At 35.9% G+C, this 27792-nt stretch overlaps 3 protein-coding genes across 4 annotated transcripts; 1 reads left to right on the forward strand and 2 right to left on the reverse strand.

Moving 5' to 3' along the window:
- Positions 1 to 374: 374 nt before the first annotated feature.
- Positions 375 to 8875, reverse strand: LOC112015155 (probable 1-deoxy-D-xylulose-5-phosphate synthase, chloroplastic). The gene is made up of 10 exons (XM_024047519.2): positions 8376 to 8875; positions 5947 to 6066; positions 5694 to 5858; positions 5308 to 5458; positions 4844 to 5112; positions 3830 to 4112; positions 2675 to 2967; positions 2217 to 2495; positions 1725 to 2009; positions 375 to 1108 (listed from the first exon to the last, which is right to left on the reverse strand). The coding sequence occupies exons 1-10, from the start codon at positions 8544 to 8546 to the stop codon at positions 959 to 961; spliced, it is 2166 nt and encodes a 721-aa protein (XP_023903287.1). The 5' UTR covers positions 8547 to 8875; the 3' UTR covers positions 375 to 958.
- A 2101-nt stretch (positions 8876 to 10976) lies between these two features.
- On the reverse strand, positions 10977 to 20197 carry LOC112015167 (peroxisomal membrane protein PMP22). Its single transcript, XM_024047531.2, has 8 exons — positions 20033 to 20197; positions 18735 to 18835; positions 18467 to 18565; positions 18020 to 18121; positions 17803 to 17878; positions 15348 to 15418; positions 15176 to 15261; positions 10977 to 11213 (listed from the first exon to the last, which is right to left on the reverse strand). Exons 2-8 carry the CDS (start codon positions 18804 to 18806, stop codon positions 11159 to 11161), a joined length of 561 nt encoding a protein of 186 aa, XP_023903299.1. The 5' UTR covers positions 18807 to 18835; positions 20033 to 20197; the 3' UTR covers positions 10977 to 11158.
- Positions 20198 to 24702: 4505 nt separating this feature from the next.
- Positions 24703 to 27066, forward strand: LOC136064760 (uncharacterized). 2 transcript variants are annotated; one of them, XM_065766918.1, is made up of 3 exons: positions 24703 to 25694; positions 25779 to 26263; positions 26343 to 27066. In XM_065766918.1, exons 1-3 carry the CDS (start codon positions 25454 to 25456, stop codon positions 26853 to 26855), a joined length of 1239 nt encoding a protein of 412 aa, XP_065622990.1. In that variant the 5' UTR covers positions 24703 to 25453; the 3' UTR covers positions 26856 to 27066. The 2 variants fall into 2 exon arrangements, with proteins under 2 accessions (XP_065622990.1, XP_065622991.1); XM_065766919.1 differs by lacking the exon at positions 24703 to 25694 and having other exon boundaries at positions 25741 to 26263.
- The last annotated feature ends 726 nt before the right edge of the window (positions 27067 to 27792 follow it).

Here is a 27792-nt window from a genome sequence, read left to right on the forward strand (position 1 = left end):
TTCATGTGAAAATGACATCTTTCTTATTAAGGGTGAGGTGTTTATCCTATGCACAAGAGTATAGGACTGGACACAAAACTAACACATGACCAATTTAGGACATGTACCCATGTTACCTCCAATGTACAAAAGCACAAGAGGGAAGCAGAAATCCTATTATCATGTGCAATTACTCCCATTCCTCAAATTTTTTTCTTTCTTACTTCACTTTTTAACTTTTTTCATTTAAGGGTTAGAGATTAGGGTCTATTTAAATACTGCTTATTTTATTGAAATTAAAAACTTATTGCTAAAATTATTGTAGATAAATGTAAAAGTTAGTTAAAATAGTACAATAAAACTTATGAATAGTACTAAAAGTGCAATGAGACTCATTAAATAATAACAAAAATAAGCTGAATAATAAAATAATTTTCACTTACAATATGTATCCAAACGGAGGCTAAAACTTGTCTTTTTTTAACTCTCAATCTCAATCAATGAAAGCAGTTGCACGTGATGTATTGCACTTGATCTCAACCCAAGAGACATGTATCTAATTTCTGATGATTAATGAAGTAACCAATAGTTTCATGTTTTGACTGTCGATTGTCTATCTCTGCTTCTCGGCTTCTGTTCCATCGGAAGAGTCTGGGTTCGAATTCTGGGGACTGTAAATCCCCTTAAAACATTCTGTACCCAAAAGAATAAAAGTTCCATGCCCTGTGAGATCATGACATGACTGGGCTGTGCTGGTGATTTATAAGACTTGACTTTAAACTATCAAAGTAGTGTCTCCATAATGACATTGTTACTGAACAATTATATACTTTGTGCATAACGGTTATAAATACTAACAAATTGGAAAAGATTACTAAACCCAAAAAACCTAGTAGCGTCAATGCTTCTTTTCCTTTGCTAGGCATCGTTCTTCAAATTTATCATAGAATTCCAACAAGGACAGTAGAAGTACAGCTTTCTAGCGCATCAAGAGGAGGGCTTCACGAATGCGGCCGAGCAAACTTAGTGCTGTTGCAGCTATGTGATGTCCAGTCAACCCGGCCAGAGAAAGCTGTTCATCTGCTGATGCATGCTCGATGTAGTTGTCTGGTAGCATAATTGGACGCCACTTGAAAAGTTGATTCATAAAAATTTAAGAAAAGAATACAAATTAGACTTGGGTGATAGTGTAATAATGACTAATTTTAAACAATATTTTTTGATGTTACAATTGCATTAAAAAATTTGCAGTGAAATTATGATTACATCCATTTATTCATACGGATCCAAAGAGAGCATCAAGGGAACTACCCACAAATAAATGCACACAAACATAATTTTCATATATGTATTTTCTAATCTTTGTACCAAACCATAAATGAAAATAGAATTCAGAAATTACTTAGGTTGCTCCAAATAAAAAATGTGTCTATAAAGTGTGGCCAACCCTGACTAATTTATTAAGAATTCATAGCCGATCCAAAAATTTTGTTGTTGTGCATGAATAGTTTTTAATATCATCACAAAGAAAATATATTATAGGGATGGAGTTTTTTTTTCCTAATTAAAACCTCCTCTAGGTTTCTCATTCGGACAGTAGATAGCAAGTTGCCCCCTCCCCCCCTCCACCTATATCCTTTCTCTACCAAATGAACTCCAAGAGAAACTTAACCCAAGGCTCAACTTCTCTCTTTCTCTCAACAGGAAGATGAATTAATCATCATCTATGTCACTAAAAATGTTACCTTAGTTCTTCCATCCAGTTTTCCATCAAGTGCAATGAACTGTGCAACATGGGATCCAAATCCTCCAATAGAGCCTTCCTCAACTGTGATCAGAAATGCATGATTTTCGCAAAGCTGTCTGATAAGCTTAATGTCTAGAGGCTTGCAGAACCTTGCGTCGGCCACTGTCACCTCAACACCAAGCTTCGAAAGAAGGGACCGAGCCTTAAGACAATTCTGAACCATTGCCCCATACCCGAGCAAAGCAACATCTTTACCCTCTGCAAGAACTTGCCCTTTTCCAATCTGCTCTAGAATAAAATTTTGTCACACAAGGGGCATTGAAAATGAATTTTTAATACCACTAAGAATGCAATAAGAAAAATAGATGATGAACATGTCATTAGTTTTAACTTTTGAATATCATAGGTAATATAAACTCTTGCAAAGCAATAGTAATTGAAAAGATTTTCAAAGTAATATAACCAAAATTTATGGGGTTCAGGAGATTACCTCTATGGGAATCCCACTGCATGTAGAGTAGTCTGCCTGTACAATGGCCCCCCTAGGATACCGGAAGCACACCGGTTGATCATCAATTTGGGCTGCAGTAGCCACCATGTGCACAAGCTCATCCTCATTGGATGGTGCCATGACTATCATATTCGGTAAGCATGACATGAATGTAATATCGAATGCCCCACACTGCATTGGGCCATCAGATCCCACAAGTCCTGCGCTAGTAATTACAAATCGCACTGGAATTCTCTGCCGATCTACATCATGGACCACCTAAACAACACATAAGGAAAATAAGAATGCATTTACATGTTAAAGCCAAACACCCAAAGCTTGCAACAACACAAATTACTTCACTGAAAACGTTTTCCCCACAGGAAATTTTATGTGAAACAAGAGCCATATGATAAAGTTTAGAGAGGGGGAGAGAGAGAAGGGGGGGGGGGGGGAACCTGATCATAAGCTCTTTGTAGAAAGGTGGAAGGGATTATACAAAATGGCTTCAATCCACCACAGGACAAACCAGCAGAAAATGTAACTGCATGTTGCTCAGCAATTCCCATGTCAAAAAACTTGTCTGGAAATTTTTCCCGAAATAGTTGAAGTGATGGTTCCATTTGCATTCCCGCGTGAACTGTCACAATATCTTTATCCTTCAATGCCTCCAAAACTAAAGCCTCCACAAAGCAATCACTATACGTCAATGGGTGGATACTAGATTGTAACGAATCAGAATTACTTAAATCTGCAAGGCAAGAGAAAGGGAAAACAATTAAAGTGTTAAGCCCAACTGAGGATGACTTTTTTGTTCTGTATATAAAGAAAAAGTCACGCGAGGAAAGCAACATGGAAAAAGTAACCCTCTGCTGTGCATAGCTGACACAAGGGAGTGGTTTAGCACCTGCTATTCATTACTCAATATACAACCAATCCTGAGTCCAAGTGTAAGCCAGAGAGAAGCTGAGTACTTCAGTTTATATTTGACTTGATTTCTATTTAAAACTTTAAAAATGTAGGCATCAGCTACATGACAGTATTTGTTTTTTTTAATGATGTGGAACCTTACAAAGGCAGGCCCTTTGGACCCACTCCTGGGGAGTGAACCACAAATGCACAACCCCACCTGCCAGAACCTTGTATTAGGTAATCCAGGGGAACTCCAAATAGGGCTTGAACCCAAGATGTCTGGGTCTACAAATCTTCCCAAGCCTCCAACCACTAGGCTGTACCCTGATGGGTTAACTACATGACTGTACTAAATTCACTAAATGATCCCCATCTTCACAAAAAAAAAAACACTGTTGATTATAGAAGTGTAAATGATTAATCCTATGTTTAAATAAAAGTAGAATTTGGTTTATACGTGTGAACAAACTTGTTAGTACCACCAAGCTCTTAGCTCTAGGACAACACATCCATGTCACCTAAGTCCAAAGAAAAGCATGAGCACCAGCTAAGCAGAACAAAACCAAAGTGAGCTATGCCAAGCTCAGTTATTACTCTATGTAACACAAGTGACTGAGTGAATCTCATGACTTAATGCAGAAAATTAAAAATAGATTATTGTAACAAACACCAGCAAGGGGAACAGAGCAAAATGAACATACCTTCAAGTTGCTTCTCTGCTATTTCACTCTTTTGATTATTTTCTGGTCCCTGATTTTCCTCTGTTATCACATGAACCAACACAGGACCCATTGAATCCAGAGATGCTACTTCTTGCAGAACGCATATCAGGTCTTCAATGTTATGCCCATCAACAGGGCCAATGTAATACAACCCAAGCTCTTCAAAAAGAGTTGATCCCAGTGGACCAATCATACCACGTGCATACTCATCAAGTTTGGCTGCCAATTCATGCATCCTCCTCCCAATTCTTTTAGTAACACCCTGACTAGAAACAAATGTTACTTTTATGGCAAAAGAATACAAATGATAATTCATGCATTCGCCTACCAATGCATGCTAACTATTATAATTACTTAAATTATTCCCTTACACCAAGATTGCCTCAGGCTCACAGGAAATTTTGAAGTTCTATCTGGACACCAATCATCCTCGGCCATATTAGACAAGATACCCAAATTTACAAGAATGGTACTATGTGCCCATGAAACAGTCCATTAACTGGACATTAACCATGTTCTGCCAAAGAAAAAAAATATTATGCCCAAGGCACGTATAGCATAGAGATGCCAGTATCAGGAGCACATGTAATATTCAAACATCACAAGGACCATCATATACATTCATCAAGAGCAGGTCAAAAATCTGCCAATCTGAAATTTAACACTACCAAAAGTTGCCACATCAGAGTGTTACAAATACGCAAGATCACAATCATGGAAGAGATCAACAAAGCATTCCCATTAAATGGTGTCAAGCTTAGCTAAATAAGTCTTTTGGGATAGTGCCCAGAGGAAATCAAATCCCATTTTCAGTTAGGAATTTTTCCTTTATTTTATCTTTTTGGTTGCAGGAAAGGGACCCAGGTGCAGTCACCACCTATTGTGTACCTCATGGGTCCAAGTGACGAGAAATATATATATATATATATATACATCATATATGTACAGACACACACACCAAAGGATTTTCTTTTTGAAAACATAGAGAAATACCTTAGCAACTTCTCTGAACTTCCGGAAGGATTTACTTGACTGGAGCCTACTTAGAGAACTAGATAGAGCACTAATGGATGTCTTGGGGCCCTTTTCAATCTTGGGGCGTAAAGAATGACGGCTGTCATTTAAAATCACTATCATATTTGAGTCCAGATAGCCCACATTACTCATTGCCTCATAGACCTGACCTGCCATAGTTGTCCCATTGCTGATGACAGTAACTATACGTTCCCTCTTCCCTTTAATATCACGTGCAATTGCCATACCTAGAAGATTAAAATTTTGATTTTAATTGAAAGTTCCAAAACTGAAGTGGAGCTAATGAAGTTTTAGAAAGTATATATATAAGAAAGCTTCAACAGTCACAGTCTCACATTGATAACTTAACTGCCTAACATACAAATTAATCAAAATCAACATCCAAAAAGAGATTTAATTATTAGAAGGGAAGTAAATATTACCAAGCCCAGCAGAAATGCTGTTGCAACCATGCCCCGCACCAAATGGATCATAATCACTCTCAAATCGAGATGTGAAACCAGAAAGACCATTCTTTTCTCGAATTGTATGCATGAGGGGCCGCCTTCCTGTAAGAATTTTATGTGCATATGTCTGCAAACAAAAGAGAATGAATTAATGATTTTCCTTTATAAATGAAAAGGTGTGAAATAGCCAACGTCTATTGCTTTGATTTCAGTTATCTCCACAATTTTGCTTTTTAACAACATTCACATAAGATAGAATATAACAGGCAATCACTGTGCTTCCTCCCCCTAAACCACCTCCCCTCCTCCTCACCAACAACCACGCACTCCCACAGAAAGAAATGTATAGATTATGGTCTTACTTGTGCCCCATCATCCCACAGTATCTTATCCATTGGAGCATGGAAAACATAGTGTATTGCAACTGTCAGCTCCACAACTGCCAAACTGGATCTAAAGGGTTTTTGAGTTCTTGACATTATGGAAGACAATTCCAAACGAATTTCATCAGCTAATTGTTTCAGTTCCTGCAAACACAACTCTTTAGTGAGCACAGAAGCTGTGAGCTTAGTATGATACGTATAAACCAAAAGAGTGTCAATGCTTTTAAACTACCTTAGGAGACAAATTCTTCAAGTTGATTGGGTTTTCAATCACATCAAGTATTGGCGTTGAGAATTTCTCCCAGAAGAAATCATCAATATCAGGTAAAGAACCTAATGGACTTACAAGTCCCTGCATCAAGAAAAATCAGATAATAACAAAGTTGAACAATGAATGATCATATAGATTATCGAATTGTAAGGATCATAACCAATGAAGATCAAACTGTATGTGAGCTCAGTGTTTACAATGCTTAAGAGTACCAAGACAACCAATAGGTAAAATTAGAAAGGAAAGCATTCAAGAAAAGGTAGAATTAGATAATTGACGATAAGATTGGAACAGTCTAGCTCTCAAAGAAGTACAAGATGTAATATAGTGGAAGTTGAATTAGTTACAAGGATAAAGGTTGCAGACATGAGACATGAAGGTCATAATTTCATAATATGTGCGATCCTAAAATGAGTAGAATGGCAACAAATTTCAGGAACTAAATCCAAAATATTTTAATCAAGGCTTTGCTGTGTTGAATGTGGGGTCTTGAGGCTTTAAGTAGACAATACTTCTGAATGTATGATCCAACCAAATTGTGTAGCAAAACTGCCAAAACTAATTAAAAGTTGTCTATTTTTTCGAAAAAGAAACATTAATATTAAACAAGGGGCCTGCCAGGAAATTCCTTATTAAGGGCAAGCATTCATGTCTTCTAATTGCATGCTCAGACAAGCAGAAAGAAGTGGATTTCAAACAGTTGTAGTTACAGGTCTAAAGAAAGTTAATGTTGCTTCCTCGAAAAGCATGTACTAAGACATGACACAGAGGATAGCATTTCAGATGTTCTTGAATTCCAGGAACCAACTTCACAGCTAAACCAAACTTTTATAGGTTGATAATTGGAGGGTGCCAGTCATGATCTTTTTAACTAATTCTGCCTGTCCCAAATTGTTGGTCTTATTTAGAAAATTCAAATTTTTGGAGGATCATCATTCAAAAGGGTTGTCTTTTAGTTAAAAAGGTACAAGTTTCCAAAACTGTCCTCATTAATTTAAACTCTATAGAAAGAATGGTATTGACTTTTTAAATAAAGTAAGGAGTAAGAGAGGAATTTTATTTTATTAACTTTTCAAAGAAGACTACCCAAAATGGAATAGAGGACCAACAATTCGGGACAGAGGGAGTAATATGTGATTTGATTGAAGAATAACAAATAGAGGAAGGGTACCAGATGCCGTTCATGATCTAATTTCAAAGGTTTTGTGTGAGAAACTTGGTGACAACTGATTATGATGGCATCTTTGTACATGCTCAAAGAAATGATTGTTGAAGTAAAAGCTATCTACTACAGGGCACATCTGTGGCAAGCAAACATGAGAACCAAAGGGCTGCTGTTTACATAAATTCTTCAGAATTGATAAGAGACATCATCTTACCAGTTTAAGATGATTATTTATTTGTTGGGAAGCCCCATTGGTTGCAAAACCATGAAGTGAAGATGGCCAACCAGCATAGCGGGATACAATCACATCTAGAAATGATCTTCTTTACTTTATCAAAAAAGTTTATTAAATGTTAGCCTAAATTCCCATTTTCTCCCAGCCAATGATCATAGATTTAAATTATGGAACCTTACTTTCATAATGTTACCTAAACGTCCCAACTGACCCACCTAATAGAATAAAACATCACTTAGTTCAATGTTAGATTATATTTCACAACTGGCCTTTGTAGTCAAGTGGCATCTCTCCCCTTTGAGATGAGGTCTTAGGTCCAACGCATTCATGGTTGTGATTTTTGGGGTTAAGGATTTGTCTATCATTTGGCAGAAAAATGAAATATCAGACAATGTCATCAAATTTTTTCTCCAATTTTAAGCAGAGGACAGGTCGGATCCAAATCCTAGAATTTCACTCGGATCCAAATATCCTTTTGAAATTTTGAAGAGTAAATTTACTTTTGCTGCCTTCTAGTTTCTATGTGCTATTTCTACCCTTATTTTACTTTTTCCCCTTCGTTTTATTGTCCGTACAACACAATTTTTTTGAAACTAGTTTCTCATTCACACATAAAGCTTTCTATTTTCAGGAAAAAAGAAAAAAGAAAAAAGAAAAAAACCCAGATACTAAATAAAAGAGTTCCTACTAGCAGGTAAATAAAAAATGTCACTGTCTAACACATTTCACGCACCCATGTCATAATAGATTCTGTAACATAACAAAATGAAGAATTAAATGCATCAGTTGCCACAAGGATAATCTAAAAAGCCTGAACACATTTCAAGAATTTGTTTCCAACAAAGTTTCAATTATGAGTGTAACAAAACAATATATGCTCAAACTAACCTTTTCCTTCTCTAACTCAGTTTCTTGGCAACCAAACAGAATATTAGAGCATATGAAAAAAATAAAAATAAAAAAAAGAAGAAGGAGGAAAGTTCAGCAAACCTTAGAAGTAATGGCAAAACCAGAACAAGGGTAAAAATTAACTCTTGAGACTTCGACATTAAGAGGGAAACTAGAGCTTGAGCAGTTCATTCTATGAGGCAAAGCACCAATTTTTCCATGGGAATGGGCAGTGATTCCAAATGGGTACCCAACAGAAGCAGTACCCATCATGAAATAACAAGGACCCAACTTTCCAAAATTGATCAATTTCAACTTTTCAACCAAAAATCACAAATTCGAGAGCTCAAAAAATGAAGAGTGTGAATGAAGTAAAATATTCGGGAGTTAACGATGGTTGAGAATGTCTTTCCAAACGTGGAATGGAAAGATACGACAAAGGAAGAGTTGCATAGAATGTCTGATTGAAACTTACAAACGGCTGAGAATAGATATCTATATGGCCAAAGGGATTTGTGAGCAACCGATTCAAAGAAAACCAGATCCTAGTATATGTTTTGCTTGCAGACTGATCTATCCCAGAAAATAAACAAATAAAAAGATCTGCTTTCTTTTGTTTTGTTTTTTTTTTTTTTTTTTAATAAATAAAAGAGTTATTTTTAAGTTGGAAGTAAGATTTAAATTTTTAGCTGTGTTTACTTTTTACAAAGGTGTTCAACCTTAAGAAAACAAAATGTCTAAAATATATAAACCAAATTATATTATTATATTATTTTGAAAAATAGTAGGTTGTTATTAGTTGTTATGAATTGTTAAAAAAATAATTTAATCTATTGATTCAAGTTAAAATTAATAATAATTTATTATTTATAATTTATTTTTAACAAAAAAAAAATTAGTAGCAATGATTTGTTATTAAAGTATAATGTTTTGGACGTATCACTTTTCTATTTTTTCATTGATCTCTAACATTATGTCACATAAAATTATTTAATTCTCATAATTTCAAATGTTACTATTAATTTTTTTAACCATTTATTTTTTTATTACCATTTTGGGATATTATTATTTTTAAATAGTAGAATAAATAGCTCCCCATACAACTATAGTACCATCATAATAAATACATATTAATAATTACTATAATTTTATATTTTATATTTAAATAAAAATGAAAGATGGATAAATCATGTTTTGTTAATTTTTTTTTTTGTACTGATTAGTTATTTATATATTTTGGAGGAAATTTAATACAAAATCCTAAATTTAAAACATATTTTAAATTAGGTCACACAATTTTAATTTTTTCAATTAAAATATTAAAAAATTTAACTATTTTAATTTGAAGTGCTTGTCTATCTTTTTCACTTCCATTAAATCTAAGTAATAGCAAAAGAAATAAAAAACCGTTTGATAAAATTTTATGCTTAACTGTTTCACCTAAGTAACAAATTTAGATATTTTTATACTTGTTTTATCTCTCCAAATGGAATTTTCTCTCATTAGCTTCTTTATTCAATAACTATGAAATTGATATATGAACAAGTGTACGGTGAAAAGTACAGTTTTATTTTTTTTTAAATTTTTTTTTGAGAAAGGTGAAAAGTAGGGTTTAATTAAAGTTTTCTCTACTCCATTAATTCAGGGTTATTATTTTACTTTATTTTTTTCTTAGAAGAATTTTTACTTTAAATTGATTAAGTAAATACTTGGACTTAATCTTGCATAATTTGTTAAAAATTGGTAGTAAGGTGCACTAAGGGTATAAACTTTCAGTTTCTTTTTCTTTCTTTCTTTCTCTTCTAGTCGGATATTTTTTTTAATTTAATAGTTACAATAATAAGGGAAGGAAATCAAAGGTCGATTCTCTTTATAAAAGAGAGCAGGTAATATCATTGAACTTACATGATTGTTGGCACTTTGGGCATCCATTAAACAAGGGAAAATAATTATTTTTTTGATAATCAATGAAGGCAAATAATTTATTTAATTTACTATGTTACTCTTTCATTAATCATGGGGAGGTAAGTTTCACAAATAAAGCACAAGCTAGCTTCATTTCTTGAAGGCATATCACAAGGATGGTATCTATAATTTGTTCTAAATCTTATTAAATATTTAAGTTCTTAAAAAATGAACTAACTTTCATGTATTTTATTTCCTCAAAAAATACTTTCATGTGTTTTTACTTTTAACAATTGATCTGAACCTTATTTTGATCACAGTATTTCCCCCTGCTGTTCATTGCCCTCTTAATGACTATCAGAGTTAGCATCAATGCGTATTTTTAAGTTAATTCCAGACATATAAAGACAGTACCTATGTCAAGGTTAAAACTTGAAGAGTCAGCTTACCTCTAACCCAACTGGGGCATTCTGGTCCATATGTTATTGTTAATTACAGGGTTTGTGTTGTGAGAAGAATTGTATTAAGCTACTTGCTTAAGGCTGAAGCATGAATATTTGCTGTATTTTGTATGTTTTTTTGACTATTGATTTAATGGGAATCTAAATTGCAACTGAGGTTAGATTTGAGAGCAAAACTATTATTCTGTAAAAGATACTCCATCTCTTTGTGGTATGCAATGAGACATTCAAGCCTAAGCCAATGCCAGGTGAGCCAAGGCAAAAGAAAATGCATTCATTGGCTTTACTGCAGATGTTGAAATGCAGAGCTCAATCTGTTATGATTACGATTGTGGTATTCATAAAAAGGCAATCAACCCAGTTTTTTACTATTCATCAGAAAAGTTCAGATGGTATTCAAGCACAAATGGGAACTTCAATACTACTAGCACAACAAGCAAATTATACCATGGAAAAGTAATTCAAGGAAGCATTTCAGGAAGAAAATGAAGAAAAAGAAAAAAAAGAAGTTTTTCCGTTCTAGTCCTTCTTAATTGTTGCAACAGTACGTGCTTTCAGATTCAGGAAGATAGACCTGAAGTTAGCAAATCAGAACAAGAGTGTATCAGTACTAAATAATTCACACTGAACACATTATATTCATTAGATTGCAAAAATATACTAGAATGTTGTTACATGCATGAATGTAAATTTAAATAAGTGATACTACCAAATTAATCAGGGTCAACTAATAGAAAACACCATTAACATTTATATCACATTTTGGTCATGACAATGGTATCAGGGTATGTTTGGAATTGAGGGAGATGAGGGGAGAGGAGATGTGAGGTGAGAAGAATGTGACTGGCATATAGTAGGTTTTTAATGTTTGATATAGATCTGCCAACATAATCCAAATGTAACATAATTCTTGTTCTAACTATTTTACTTAGATTTAGGAAAATTAAAATAAATGCATGAATGTTCAGGCAATTTGCTTAATAAACAGACACACACAAGATGCCTTATACAGGCAAGCAGTACTTATATAATAGAAATGATTAAGTAGTACATCGGTTACTCCTTAAATGTAGAGCTATATCCAAAATAGTCTATTCTTTTTCTCACAAAAAATATGAATAAAAAAAGGTTTGAAGTTAAAAATTTGTACGTTTGCAAATGATAGAATACATTATTACACAATTTGCTACTCCCATTAATTTAGCTGAGCACCAGGCTTGCCTAAGTCTGAGCACCAGGCTTGCCTAAGTCTGTTAAAAATGTCTCTCATCGTGGATGTGACCTTATAGAAATCTTATACGCATTCTATAATCTGTTGACACAAATTCTTAATTTGAATTGTTAAGACGTAGATTAGAGAATTCATGATTTCAAGTATCTTCTACCACTATTGCATTAACAAATTTATAGTAGACTACAACTGCTCTGTTTCTCCATCTATACTTTAGGCAAGAGAAAATAAGAGTTTGGTCCAAAAGGTGAGAAGGTACTCAGCCTTATTTAGAGCAGCGAATTCATGATCTTGCCCCTTGGCAGGAATATCCCCTTATTTAGAGCACCGAATTCTACCAATGTAGTACTTTATCTAGGCCTAACAGCTGGTATTCAAACCATAAATAGCAAAGTTCTGTTGTAGATAACTATAATTAAGAATATGGAGAAACTAGCGTAAAAGAATGAAATAAGTTTTTTATTGAAAAAAAGGATTTGTTAGGCAAAGCAATAACAGAAAGCTATCTTTAGGATGGTGATTTCCCCATTTAGATGGAGATGGAGTCAAGAAAATCCTAATTCGAGGATAAAATGCCTTTGGAACAGTTTACACTGCACTCCTTAATGTTCTCTTAATCAGAACTCAATCCAAAAACAAAGGAAATCATATATAAATTGGTATAAAATTGGTATGAAGCAAAGGACAAGAAAGTAGGTTTTTATCTTCTAGTTTCTCAATCTCATGAACAATCATACATATGGCCTATAAATAGTTCTGAGACCCTAACTTTGCGCATTTTTGGAAATGTTGCAAGTTTACTCTTTTAAAACTTAATGGCTGTTGGCTAGTCACAATATCAAAGGTGCCAAGATGTAACCGTTTATAATTGTTATTTCTTGCACCATCATTTCAACTTTCTTCAGTTTTACACCATTATGCATAGTTGAATATTATTTAACATCATACAAAAATGACAATCCCCCACCTATTTTCAAATAATAACATAACATATCATAAATATATAACATCAAGCATTACATAATGCATACCTATTGGTGGACTATGAATTGAACCTTGAATTGAAAAACATTCAATGAACCTCAAGTGTTAAAAGAGGATCGAACCTTGATCTTATTGTTGAGAATTCAAAGAATGAATGTATTATACATGGGTTATATACATATCAAATAATAACAAAATCAGGTATTATATAATGCATGCCAATAGGTGGACTTCGCCTTGAACCTTGGGTTGAATATCATTCAATGAACCTAAAGTATTAAGAGGAGTAAACCTTAATCTTAAGGTTGTGGATTCACTTGAGGATTAAAAATTGATCTCAAGTTTGAGAATTCAAAGAATAAATGTTCATAGTATATAAGGGTTCATACTTGCAAAGGAAAAATCATCAAGAGCATCCATAACCACTTTATTACTCCACATTAAAAGCTATGATCTCTGGATAATGTTCAACTTTTCTCATTATGGAATTACAGTGCATTAGCTAGATATGAGAGTTTAGTAGGAAAAAGCTTAGACTTACCTCAACTATTCCTTAAATATGCAATATACTAGAAATGAAACTTTCTCGTTCATATTTCTTGGATAATTTTTTATTAAATTGCCTTGAACTTTTATGCACATGATTTTTAGTTTACAAAGTTACACTTAATTGACATCAATGTGAGAGCATGTTTTGATCAAGACTGTCTAATAGTTCCATATCTCTCATGGTTTCACTAATTTTCCCACCAAAAAAAGGGTTTACTAAAGGGGTCTGTTAACATATGATCAATTGGTTGATATTCGTTCACTGATTTACCTTTTTTTCACAAGACTTCTTTTGTGACTGTATCATAGTAATATGTTTGCAATTACTAGACATCCTTTTATTCCTTGTATTATGAATAGCAAAGAACAAGAAGTACATTTATAATTCAAAACATAATGCATAGTATGTTTTAAATATCTCAGAATATTAATTTCTTTCCCATCCCCAATACTAGGATTACTAGTGAATCAACTTAATACGCCAACAACACATGCTGTACCATGTCTAGTATAAAATAATTTCTTATATTAAGCTACTAATCATTTAGCATACTTTTCTTGATTAAGAAGTGCATCATATTATTAGGTATCAGTTTGCAATGTGGATCAATTGGTGTCTTACTAGGTTCACCATTAAAACAATTAAAATTTATTAACACTTTCTCAATGTAATGAGATTGATCAAAATTATTTCATCATTTCTTTTAACTTATTTAACACCAAAAAGTTCATCTTGGTACCGTTCATACAGTGAAGCTTTAGCCAATGGGCAATAACTTTTAAAAGATCAAACTTACAACCTTTCTGGAAAGGGTCAAAGTTATAGTATCAGGCCTATTTCTAGGCTACATGTTGTTGTGCATGAGTGAAAAAACTAGAATATAAAAAGCTGCTATCTTGTCCTCTGTTGTTATTCATGAGATTGAAAAAACCAAAATATAAAAAACCTACTTTCTTGTCCTCTATTTTCTATAATCTTCCTATATCTTACTTTCTCCTTGATATATTTATTTCCTTTGTCTTTTGTGTTAGTTTTCGATTGAAAGAACATTAAGGGGAAATCTTAATTATTCTCGAGTGCTAGAATTCTATCTTGGGGTTAGGACTTCCCTGAGACCATCTGCATCTAAGTGAGGAAATCACTATCCTAAAGGTAGCTTCCCAAAAATGCTTTGCCTAACATATCCTTATATCCCATTATAAACTTCTTCCATCCTTTTTACACTTGTTTCTCCATATTCTGAATTACAGTTACCTACAACAATTTTAATATAGTGATCTTCATGGTTAGAGTGGAGAAACATAAGACATTTAATCATCTCAACTACTAACAATGGAGCTTCAACATTTTCTATCAATTGACAATTACAAACTTCTTTCATCCTTTTAGCTTACTTTTATTTATTTATTTATTTTCTGCTAAACTCCTTTTAACTTACTAGTTTCTCTATATTCTGAATTATAGTTATGTACAACGCGTTCAACATGGTAATAAGTGGCATTCCTTCTTGGAATCATAAGTATTTTTATGAGATATCCACTTAATCTATAGGGTTTCTTGTTTAGTCCATTCCATAACTTTTGGGGTCCAGAATTAAGATGCTTTTGAAGATGATGTATCTTGGGCCAAACTGTTGCTTCCTTGTGGAGTTCAAAATTTTAATTCGTATTTAATAAAATAAATATGTTAACTACTCACATAAGGTAAATAACACAGACGAATAATATAAGGTAAATAAAAACAGGCAAAGTTAGAGGATGTAGGATCGCACCAGCATGAGGCAACAAAGCTGTGAAATATAACGCGGAATTGCACAGGCATGTACCGGTAATTAATCCAACCAATTATAGGCCAAAACTGCAAGTCACACACATCAGAGTGTTAGTGCTACCAATTTATGAATTGGCTTGCATGTCAAACAACAAAAGATGGTTCACCAATACCTTCCACGCAGTCAACTGAATAGTGGGGTAGTCGTTTCTAACTTTATTCTTCACTAAAGCCCATGGTCTTCCTGCAATACCAAACTATAGCTTTACTTTCAAAATAATATAAAAAATTGTATAAACAAAGCAATTTGTCCTTCCAAGTTTTAGATGGTGTTTTTTGACTCAGCATTTTGAGGTATAAGCATATCTCATGAAATGTCAAGTTTTCTCAGGGTCTATTTTTGACAAAAATTATTATCATTATTATATGGATTAGTATTTTTAACAAAAGTTATAGAGTGAACTGGCCAAGGATTAAATGCCACAAAAGAACAAGCAACAGGAAAGATGCAACTGTGCACACGTTTGTGTCCTAATTAGTCCTAGGCATGGATTTTAGGGGTTCCATCATGGAGGATTGAGGGTTTGAGCATGTGCATGACAGTTCTGGTGTACTGCATATGTTATTAGCCCTCCAATCAAACTTGCCTCGAGAATATATCTCTTCTAAGCTTATGGCTAACAAGATGCCTGTCTTCCTATGTTTGACTGCAGAAGTGCTTTTAGACTATTATTATCCCTTCTCTCTCTCTCAACAAGTAACCACAAGGATATAATACCACTACGTTAGAACACACATTTTTTAACCCTTTCAAGTTCCTTTCAGGTACATAGAAGAATACAATAAATATGAAATCATATACCAAAGAGAAGCATTTAGTACCAAAGCACTCATGCCTTTATAAAGGTACATAAGGTTGAATTCCTAGCCGTGAGCACTTTCAATTAAAAGACTTAGTTCCACCGATGAACTTTGGTTAATTGGCACCTCATGGTGTTTCCAACAAAGAATTTTATAGTTTGATTCTGCCTTCCCCAGACGGATTCTAGAAAACATTAGTCACATCTACGCTATTCTCTAAAAGGACTAGTCAAACTACATCAATTAGCACTCATTGTAATCATGTATATAACCCAATTTGACCTAGTAAATGTCCACTGTGTGACTCAACATATGAATGCGCAAAACACACACATCCAATCCACATAATCGGGGGTATCACATCCTAGATGAAAACCAATAGCTCTTGAAATTTATATGTTGCAAGGTCTAGAAATTTGCATTTATTGTCTCTCTTCCCCAACCAAGCCCAACAAATGGTTCTATTGCATTTTTCTTTTTCTTTTTTAATATTTTAGAGACCAGCAAACATTTAAAAAAAAAAAAAAAAGACCCATCTACAGCCTAAAAAAAAAAAAGATTCCCTTTACACTTTTAATTCTCTTTCACAAATTTTTTTAATAGAAGTTCCACTTCTTCCATTTGTAGTGGGGAATCCATTTTTCTTCTTATAAAAACAAGGTAGTATACGCTATGGTTGAATTGCAAATTTTCAAGGTAGGTATCTCATTTTTTTTTTTTTCCTTTCAATTTCTTATTTCTTCCTTTTAAATTAGTTTTACAATACCGCAACACCATATTTAGAGCTTTTTTGTTTATTTATTTATTCATAATTGTGATAATTGGGGACAAAAGTTAGGGTAGAAAGAAGAAATATTTGGCATTGTACAATTTCTTAAATTAAATAAATAAATAAATAAATAAAAACAACAACAACAACAACATGTAGAATTTCAAAAAAAATTTAGCATATATACTAAAACTCTAAATGCTTTCACATTATTTATTTTCTTAATTTAATTTTAATTAATTGAATTAACTGTTAAATTTAGATTACTCCTGTATGTTATTTGTTGATTGATATATCATATATATCTTTTAAATGACACTAGGCCAGAAAAATTAAAGTCTAATTTATATTTCTGTTATATTTTGTTTAACAATTAAAACTTTGTTTAATTATTTAATTATTTCTTTTATTACTTATATTAATTAGCATTTTAGAATCAATTTTGTTTTCAAATTTGTCTCTTAATCTTGAGTCTTGACACTGAACTAAAACTTAGCTTTGCCACTGTCAGATATTATATGCAGTTAGAACAATGGTTAAGTGATTAAAATCACAATTTGCTAACATCTTGATTTTTTGGAACAAATAATAATTTATCATGGTATCAAAACAAAAGGCTAAGGAAAATTTGATTGGAGAAGAAATCTCCCCTAGTTCATTGGATCAAAACCAAAGAAATATATATATATATATATATATTCAATCAGCACTCTTTGGAATGTAGCACTGTTCTTTCTCTTTTCAGAAACGCAAAGACAGACCCTCACAAGTACAACAGCAGCAAGAACAACATTACAAGTTTACAACAAATTGTAAACTAATTACTGCAAAAATGAATTATGAAACCAAGAAAGTATAATTGCAAAATAAAGAAGCCAAAACAGAGCTTAACAAAGTAAGGCACAACCCAAATTGAAGTTAACAGATTCCAAATAATGGATGCAATCATGAAATGGAACACAGAACATGTGAGGAGATGGCATGATTGTCGCACGTACCTTCAACTACCAAGCCATAGTACAGCAAGAAGAAAAAGTTGTTCCAAGGAGAAGTTGTTAACTGTTCTAGTATTACCTAATTATAGAAGACTTCATTCATCAATCCATGATCAAAAAATTTCATACAGGCTAGACTAGTACAAAAGATCCATTTCAATAACCTCAAACTTGGTTGAAATAGACTAACAAAGAAGATGAACTGAAGCAAAAGAATTACCTTCTTGGCAACAGTTTCGATGTCCTTCTTCCCTTTGAAAATTTGTTCCATCAATTTGTGGAGAAAATGCCCAAAAGGTCCTGAATATGCAAATCCAAAGATCTGCAAAGCATTTTATTTTTTTTAGCAAAGAAAAAAAAATACTATGAAACAAGAAGTCAAAAACTCACTACTAACAGTTTATGGCCAAATGGCCAATAAAAAATCAAATAATTTGAGTTTGGCTGTTGACAAAAGGTGACAAAATAATAAAATCTTTTTGTTTGTACTCTTCAAGAATAGCTTAACACAACTATTTGCACAGTCACCAGATTTAACCAATTCATGGAAAAGAAAACAACATAAAAACATGACTAAAAGGCCAAAACTTAAAAGTTTGACTTTGGTTAACAGCTCAGCATCAGAAGAAAACAAAGCAAAGGCAATAGAATCAAAAGGTAGGCATACCACCAAAAGAAGTGATCTTTTCAATTGAAGCTTCTTGACCCCAGCAATCTTTTGAGCAACTGCATCACTACATCCAGCTAAAACCCCAGCTGTAATTGCCTAATAACAGAACAATTTAAAGCAAATTTTATAATAATGCCAAAAAAAAAAAAAAAAAAAACCAACAACAACAATAACGAAAAGCAAATACAAAAGTGTTATATCATGCGATAAAAAAAAAATAAAATAAAATAATAAGAGATGGATTTGAATGAAAAATAAAAGAAACCTTGGTTCTGAGAGGATGATGTTGAAGCTGCAGAAGATATTTCTTCCAAGCGACGGTGACAATGTCAGACATGGTTTTTGATCAACGTCAACTCTATCTATCTGGTTTTTGGTATGAGGAGAGAGAGAGAGAGATAGAGAGAGAATGAATTAATAAAAGGAAATGGGATTGGATAGATATGAATTGAAGAACACTAAAAATAGTGGGATAGGATTGTCCTAATCCTAAACAATGTCCTTCAATTCATAGTAATGTTAGGTGGCGAAGTGAAGACAGCTTTGAAGAGGAAGATTATTATTCAACCTCAACCCAAGAATAGAATAGAATAGAAAGGTAATGGTGGAAGGCGAAGACCAAAGGTTCAGACTTCAAACCTCAAACCTCAAACCCAACAACCTTGTCATTGTCTTATATTAAAATATGATTCACGTTGTCTTACAAACGCAGGTTTTTTTTTTTAAAAAAAAAAAAAAAAATGCTTTGTCTCACTTGGCGCTACATAATTAGAACCTTTTTTTTTTTTTTTTGGTACGTACATAATTATAACCTATAAGGTCTAAAGCACTTTTTTTTTTTGGGCATAAATAATAATTATTATTATTTAAAAAAACAAAAACAAACATATAATATAAGTTTCAATTAGATGTTGGCGGCGCTTTTGACGGATTTCTTTTTATAATTATTTGAAAAATAGTTAAGTTTTTTTTAGATAAAAGTTAATAATTTGAAATTATTATAATTTAATTTTTTTTTCAAATAAATAAAAAAGATAAACTTTAAAGATAAGCTATAACTATAATTTCTTTTTTGAACATATAGGAAAAAATCTTAAATTTTAAGAATTTATTTTTTGAATTTAAAATGAAATTTATTATTTGATATTTATGACCATATTTTTAAATGAAATTACCCTTTATTGATAAAGATATTTTTAAACCACGTACAGTTAAAAGAGAGAAAGGACACGTTTGGATAGGCTGTTCTGAAATCCTAAACGTGTGTGTTTGGTATAACGATTTTACTAGAAATTGCATTATTTAAAACGTCAAACATTACATTTTGAAACTGAGGTACGGGAGAGCTTTTTGAAAAACTTCATGGAAAACGCAAATCACTCTATACATTTTAAAGTTTGAATACCTAAAACACCCTCAAGTTTTTGCTAAATGACAAAAACACTAGCTAGCAAATAACCTCATTGGTCACCTTCAAGCTTGCTCTCTGTCCAGTGGCGGAGCCACCTTCAAGCTTGCCCTCCCAAAAAAAACTTCAAGCTTAATGTAATTTTAGCAATTTACCTAATCTGCACCACCATATAGTTGTAGACAACACTAGCTTTTGCTGGCAGATGCATTTGGGTAGGCACTTGCTAAATAAGCAGTCTTCACACTTTTCTTAGCTCATCTCCTTTAAATCTCCAGCATCCTAACTCTTCTACCTTTTTTCTTCCAATTCTTCTTTCTTTATTTCTTCAGTTCTTCCATCATTTTTATGAAGCACAGAGAGTGACTTTTTGATTTTACCAAGCAACATTTATCAATTACCCATCCTACCTCCACCACGTGTATGGCTGAAACTAGAAGTCTTAAAATTTAGAGTCCCTAGGTGGTCAGGTAATGGTACGGGTCATCAACTCTTTTATGACTTTTCTTTTTTATCTTTATTTGTTAAATGAACATAAAAAACTATTATTATATCTAATAAAAATATACAACAATACATCATGTAATAGTTTGTATTTAATTTAATTTTTATATATATATTGAAATTTGGATGATAATTAGTAGACAAACTAAATAGTAGACAAACTAAATAGTAGACAAATCAAACGCTAAGCCCTTTTTGGTAATTTGCACAAAAACAACAATTTTAGACTAATATTGTTCACAAAGTTTGCCAAACGTTTTATTGTGATTTTCAAAATTATGTTTTCAAAATGCTTATTTTAAAAATGATATTTTTAAAAACGCACTTTTTAAAACCGCTTATCCAAACGGACCTAAAATTCTCTTATATATAGTGTGTGTGTATATATATTGATAGTGGATAAAATCAGTTTGGTTGAATACTTCGGCTCCGATGGGCTACAACGTTCGCAAAAGGCCTGAAAAAGAAGAAAAGAATCAAAGGAATGACCGGGGTGGACCGGTCCAATATCCTCCGATGGTGAAGTTAGTGCCTTCCCTCCTGGAAATCTAACTGTAATGTAAGGATCTCAGAATATCATACCTTTACATAATCCGGACCGGTCCTTATATAGGGTACTTTAGGGCGGTTATTTGGTTCAATAACTTCCCCCAGATTCGTGGAATCCGGATGTAACTTCTTTAACGGTCATAACCGCTGCTAGAAGTTACATACTTGGGAGAAATTGACGGGATAAGCACCGGTTGATGAACCACTTCAAAACCTGCTAAGTATCGTGTGGTCGTCCATGTGCAATGCTTATGGACGACCCTTTGTCATGCTGTTCTTTGGTCGTCCATGGGACTCACCCGTGGACGACCTTTTTGACTTGATTACGGGATCTACCCAATTGGTCGACCTTTCAGGGAAGAGAGGTCTGGACGAATTGGAGATGGCCTAGTTGTTTGGCAAACTGCATGTCATGGACGACCCCTCTGGACGAATAGAAGATGACTTTTTCGCTATCCCATCATATAGTATGGGTGAAGGGTAAGAAAGTCACACTTAAAAATCCTCCAGGCAGAGAGTTTCACGAGTATCTCGCGAGAAGGCCTTACCCGCGAGACCTTTACGAAAACGATAGCCTGGCATGACTCTTCAGCTTCCAACATGTGCTTCTCACTTGGCTCTTTCATAGGTTAGCTTCTCACGAGCTTCTTGTGAAATCCACTTGTTCTTCAATTTTTCACCAACTTAATACTAAACCCAACACAGTAAAATCCCACAAAATACAAGGAACAAAATTAAAGCAATTACAACACTTTTTGTCATGGAACAAGCCAACACTAATGTTATGAGAAAAATCATAACTTAGCAAGATTATATTGTCACAATATTAAGACTAGAAGCCCCTTATTTTTGGAGTTTTCAACACACACACACACACACTCTCTCTCTCTCTCTCTCTCTCTCTCTCTCTCTCTCTCTCTCTCTCTCTCTCTCTCTTGACCCTACCACTACAGCCAAGGTAATGTACCCACGGGCTGTACTTTCATTCCCCAAATCCTATCAGTGGCGAGTAAGCAGGACGAAGCTGATCTTGTCCAATCCTCATCTGCTGGAAGGCGGGATAATACAATATATCTGCGGAGCTCCCATTATCCACCAACACCCTCCTGGTTTTGTAATGCATAAGCAGGGTCAATTGCATCGTCGTGCGGATGATGGATCATTTCAGCTTCTTCGTCCGTAAATGTAATGGCTGGTTCGTCTGTTTCCTTCGTCCTTGGGTGTCGTCCAGAGAGTTGGACGTTCTGCACTGCTTTGAGGTACGACTTCTTTGCCTTGGCGGACTGCCCCGTCGACGTGCCACCAATGATAACCTTATTTCTCCTAATGGTGGTCGTGATGGTTCTTCCATCTTTGCTTTCAATTTTTCATCTTTATGATCTCTTCCGACGAAATGCCTCAACTTTCCTTGCCTGATAAGATTCTCGATCTGCTGTTTTAAGTCATAGCACTCATCCGTGTCATGACCATGATCCCTATGGAAGCGACAATATTTATTCTTATTGCGCTTGTTAGGATCTCCCTTCATCTTCTCCGGCCACTTCAAGGAAGGATCATCCTTGATTTGCATAAGCACTTGATCAAGTGGGGCATTCAAGGGTGTGTAATTCTGACTCCTTGCTGATGGGCCTACCTTTCTGTTATCCCTGTCTCGATCCTTTTTATCTTCCGTTCGTCCCTTCTTTGGACGAGGCCCCTGGTCAGGATGACGCGGGGGTTGACCTCCATTCTCTCAACTCTCTTCCTCTTCTTAGCTATGATGGCGTCTTCTGCATTCATGAAATTTTGGGCTGAATGGACGAGTTCGGCCATGGATTGGGGCTCTTTTTCATACAACTTGTGAATGAACAAGTCTGAGTTAACCCCATTGTAGAAGGCTGCCAAAAGTAGCTTATCGTCCACCTCGTCTACCGTCAGAGCTTCCCTGTTGAAGCGTGTGATGAAGGAGCGCAGGCTTTCATTCTCTCCTTGCTCTATGGTCAGCAAACTGGACGAGGAACGTTTGTGTCTCTGTCCCCCAATGAAATTATTGACAAATAATTTGCTTAACTCCTCAAAAGAACTTACAGAGTTCGGGGGTATTTTGCTGAACCATACACGCGCTGGCCCCTTAAGGGTAGTAGGGAAGGCTCTACACATGATCTCGTCTGGAACTCCTTGGAGATGCATTGTTGTCTTGAAAGTAGCGATATGATCAAAAGGATCACGTGTTCCATCATACGAGTCCAGGGAAGGCATTTTAAACTTAGGCGGCAGGGGATGCCCATTGATGGAAGCAGAAAAAGGGGAGTCTGTTCGGTGGACCAAATCCTCTATAGGATTTGCCCTTCTCATGTTCTCCTTCATCTCATCCATAACCTTTCTCATCTGATCCATTTCCTTCTCCAGATGTGGCACCCTTCGCGAAGTGGTGCCTCTTGATTGAATCTCGGGCTCAGGATTTTCTCCTCGACTCTGAGACTGTCCCTCAACTTGCCCTTCTCGTCGGTGCCTTTCTATCTCCCTAGTCAATTCTTGGTTTTGGCGGGTTAATTCCGCCATCGCGGCCACCATGGACTGTATGTGTTGGATGGAAGGCGTCTGCGTGGCAGGCGCTGATTGGTGATTTCGCTGGGGATGGCTTGAGGCATCTCTGCTTCCCTGATGGCCTGGGCTTGTAGCCCTCGACCTAGTCCGAACCATTCAACCTTTTTCTCAGAAAGTTAAATTGCAAAACAATTCACTATTCCCACAGACGGCGCCAAACTGATAGTGGATAAAATCAGTTTGGTTGAATACTTCGGCTCCGATGGGCTACAACGTTCGCAAAAGGCCTGAAAAAGAAGAAAAGAATCAAAGGAATGACCGGGGTGGACCGGTCCAATATCCTCCGATGGTGAAGTTAGTGCCTTCCCTCCTGGAAATCTAACTGTAATGTAAGGATCTCAGAATATCATACCTTTACATAATCCGGACCGGTCCTTATATAGGGTACTTTAGGGCGGTTATTTGGTTCAATAACTTCCCCCAGATTCGTGGAATCCGGATGTAACTTCTTTAACGGTCATAACCGCTGCTAGAAGTTACATACTTGGGAGAAATTGACGGGATAAGCACCGGTTGATGAACCACTTCAAAACCTGCTAAGTATCGTGTGGTCGTCCATGTGCAATGCTTATGGACGACCCTTTGTCATGCTGTTCTTTGGTCGTCCATGGGACTCACCCGTGGACGACCTTTTTGACTTGATTACGGGATCTACCCAATTGGTCGACCTCTCAGGGAAGAGAGGTCTGGACGAATAGGAGATGGCTTAGTTGTTTGGCAAACTGCATGTCATGGACGACCCCTCTGGACGAATAGGAGATGATCACTTTTTCGCTATCCCATCAGTTGCCCCCTTGTCCAGGGTGTCGTCCAGGGATATTATTGGGATTTTATCCCTTCTGGACAGCCACGTGTCATGGTTTAACTCGTGGAGGAACTAAATCGATTACGTTTTTCCACGCGATTACCACGTGTCGTTCTCTCAATGGACAGTGTCGCTTCGCTGACCCTACTCCTGGGCCCTATAAATAGGTACATTCTCTTTCTTGCCCCCTCACCTTTCTCAAAAACTTCCTTCAGCTATCTCGTCCGTGACTCTCGTCTAGCACTCGTCTTAGTTCTCAGGTACTTCCTCTTCCTTTAGGTTTTCGTTTTGATCTTTATTTTAGTTATGTCTTCGTCTAGTAGCATGGAGAGAGAGGTAGACGAATATCAGGACGTCTCGTCTGGAAGTTACGAGAGTGGTGAGGGTAGCACTAGCTTTAGTAGTAGTTCCTCGGACGAGCAGTATTCGTCCGGGGTCCCTGGCGTTTCCCTAGAAGAATTTCAGGAAATGCAACGCAGGATGGCCTCTGGAACTGGGGCTAGCTCGTCCAGAGCACAACCCAGCCTTTCTCAGGACGAGGAGGAGGAAGAGGAAAATATCATATATAGCTGTGCACCCGAGGTAGTGTCCCTCTTAGACGCTCCTAAGTTAAAAACATTAGTAGATAGATACCAAATTCCTATCGAATTTGGACCTCGTCTACCCAGGGAAGGAGAGTGGTGTTGTTCACCTTCCTCTGGTCTGGGGGTATACTCGTCTTATCTTTTAGCTGGCCTTAGGTTCCCCCTAAATTCATTTTGTAGAGGTCTCCTGCATAGGCTAGGTGTTGGTCCTAACCAGCTTAATCCCAACGGTTGGAGGACGATAGTCGCCATGCAAGTGTTATGGCGTGAGGCACTGGAAGGGGATCGTCCTATAACAGTGGACGAGTTCCTTTACTGTTATAAGCCCTCCGAAATAAAACAATCAGCTGGTTTTTACCAGTTCTCGTCCAGAGGCTCTCAGTATAGTTTAATAAAGGGCCGTAGCTCGTCTGATAGGCTCTGGAAACAAGAATTTTTTGTCATTTCTGGAAACTGGGCTGGGGACCCAACAGAAGTTAGTAATGCCCCCTTCCCTCCTTTTACCAGCCCCATAGGTCGTCTTCGTCCTGAGGGTATGTTTTCTTCCCATGTTACTTCTCTTTTTTACACTTTTTCCCAACTATCAATCGTCTAACCACCTTTCTTTTATTGGTGCAGCTGTTACTCGTCCACGTTTGGACAAGTTTTATTTGGATCGCATTGACCAAGTACGTGCCTTCCCTAGAAGGACTTTCCACGACTTAGTCACTTTTAGTAGTTTGGCTACGTGGGGACTTGGCCCAGAACCTACCCCTGAAAATTTAAGTCACGAGGAGACCACTCGACGAAGTAAGTATCGTCTGTTTCAGTACTTATTTCTATTCTTTTTTTTTTTTTTTTTTTTTTTTTTTTAACTGATTTTCCTCGTCATAGGAATAATGACAATGAGAGAGAACAAGGATAAAACTGTAACCAGTGGGGACGAGGGTGCCCACGCGCCTCCTGTCGTCCAGAAGAGTGCCGTCCAGGCTGGGAAGAGAAAGTCCAAAATTTCGAGTGCTGTGGACCTAGAGAACCTCCCCAGCCGTCGAGGTTCTAAAAAACCAAAAACAACTCAGACTTCTCTTCCCAAGGTCCCCAAATTCACTCCTCCGACGGTGAATCTGGACGAGCCTCCTGTCAGTGTGGAGCCCGTCCAGATAGTTCATCCTGTTTCAAGTGATCCTCCTCCCCCTCCATCCAAGACTTCGCGTAAGCCTCATCTGCCAGAGGAACCAAATCGTCCCTCCAACTTGGTGCTGGACGAAAGTTATGCATGGAGGACGTTCAAAGGGCTCGTCACAGACAATGAAGTCAACGAATGTTACAACATGTCTGTGAAGGACTTTGAACGTTCTGGCATCCATGACCTTTTCAAGGTACAACTTTTCAATTCGTCCTTATGTACTTCTTTTCTTCTCTTTTTTTTTTTTCTAACTCTTCTTCGTCCATGGACAGGCTATGTCAAAGTTTTACACAGCGACGTGCCAAGCCAAGGAGCTCGCTGAGGAGACCAGGACGGCAAGAGAGAAGGTTAAAGAGGCTACCAATGAAGTTTTGTTGAAGAAGGGAGAGGTGATTAGGCTAACTGAGGAAATCAACCGTCTACTGGGGGTTGAGACGAGACTGAAGGACGAGGTCGAAGAACTTAAGGTGGACGCAATAGAAAAAGATTCTCGTATTGCATACCTGGAAGGTCAAGCTTCAGAGTTCTCTTCGTCCTTAGAAAAAGCACGTGAGGAAGCCATATCAGCTTTCAAGAAGTCTAGCGAGTATAAGAATCGTCTAGACAGCCACTATGCTGCTGGATATGAGGACTTCCGTGCTGATGCTAAGGACGCCTTCCCTGACTTGAACTTTGACACCTTCAAGATTCCTCAAGCTACAGAAAGCTCCTTGCTCATGACGGGTTCTGAGGATGTGAATGTGGAGGACGACGCCACCAACGAAGTGAACCAGGACGATCAGTAGAATATTCAAAGTTTTATGTTTTTCTAAGGTGCCCTAATGTTTTGGGCTTTTCTTTTCTCTTTTTTTTTTTTTAAATCTATTCAAGTACTATTTCATCGTCCAAGTTTACGGACGAGGTTTTATGAACAATTACTCATTACTTTCAAGGGTTTTTGGACTGTGGTGGTCTACCCTTAGATTTCATGAATAAATGAATGAATGGTTTATTGTTTCTATCGTTTTGAATATGTTTTAAGGATTTATGAACATACCTTATTAGTATCGTCCATACTGTTACTTTGGCTTGGGCTTATGGACGAAGTTCCTTCATCACAAAGCTGGAGTAAAAATGAACCCTTAAAATACATCTCTAATTCGTCTATGAGTATCGTCTTTTGGCTAGTTCAATCAAAACTAGAGGCGATTACTTATTTGTTTTTGACGATAGTATTCTCAGCAAATTCTCGTCCATGCGATGGATTATTTAGCCCTTTGGGCTCGTCCATGGACTGTTTCTTCACACTTAATATTCGTCCATGGTTTGGACGATGATATCTCAATTTCTATCTCGCCTTAAACATGTTCGTCCATGGGTGATGTCTTTTTGTTAGACTTAATTGTTACTCGGATTTAGGACGATCATTCATTCGTCCTAAGAAACTTTCAACTCCTCCCTGGACGGGATTAAGTCGGCAAGACTCGTCTATGGGCCCATGGTGTTTTCACATGCGCATGGTTTGTCCATAGTGTAGACGATTATTCTTAAGGTTTGCCTCGTCTTGCTCTTGGACGGACGTACCTTGTTTATTTTTCTTGCTTTATCCTTCTCTAAAGGAAAGCTTTTAGACGATAAATCCTTGCGTCCAATGATTTTTCTCGTCTTTGGCCTTTCGCCTTCCGTGGATCATTTTGAATCATAGAAAACAAAGGATTTCCATACACTCATGCATATTTAAAA

The sequence above is a fragment of the Quercus suber genome, unplaced genomic scaffold (genome assembly GCF_002906115.3).
Source record: "Quercus suber isolate HL8 unplaced genomic scaffold, Cork oak 2.0 scaffold_755, whole genome shotgun sequence".
Classification (NCBI taxonomy): Eukaryota; Viridiplantae; Streptophyta; class Magnoliopsida; order Fagales; family Fagaceae; genus Quercus; species Quercus suber.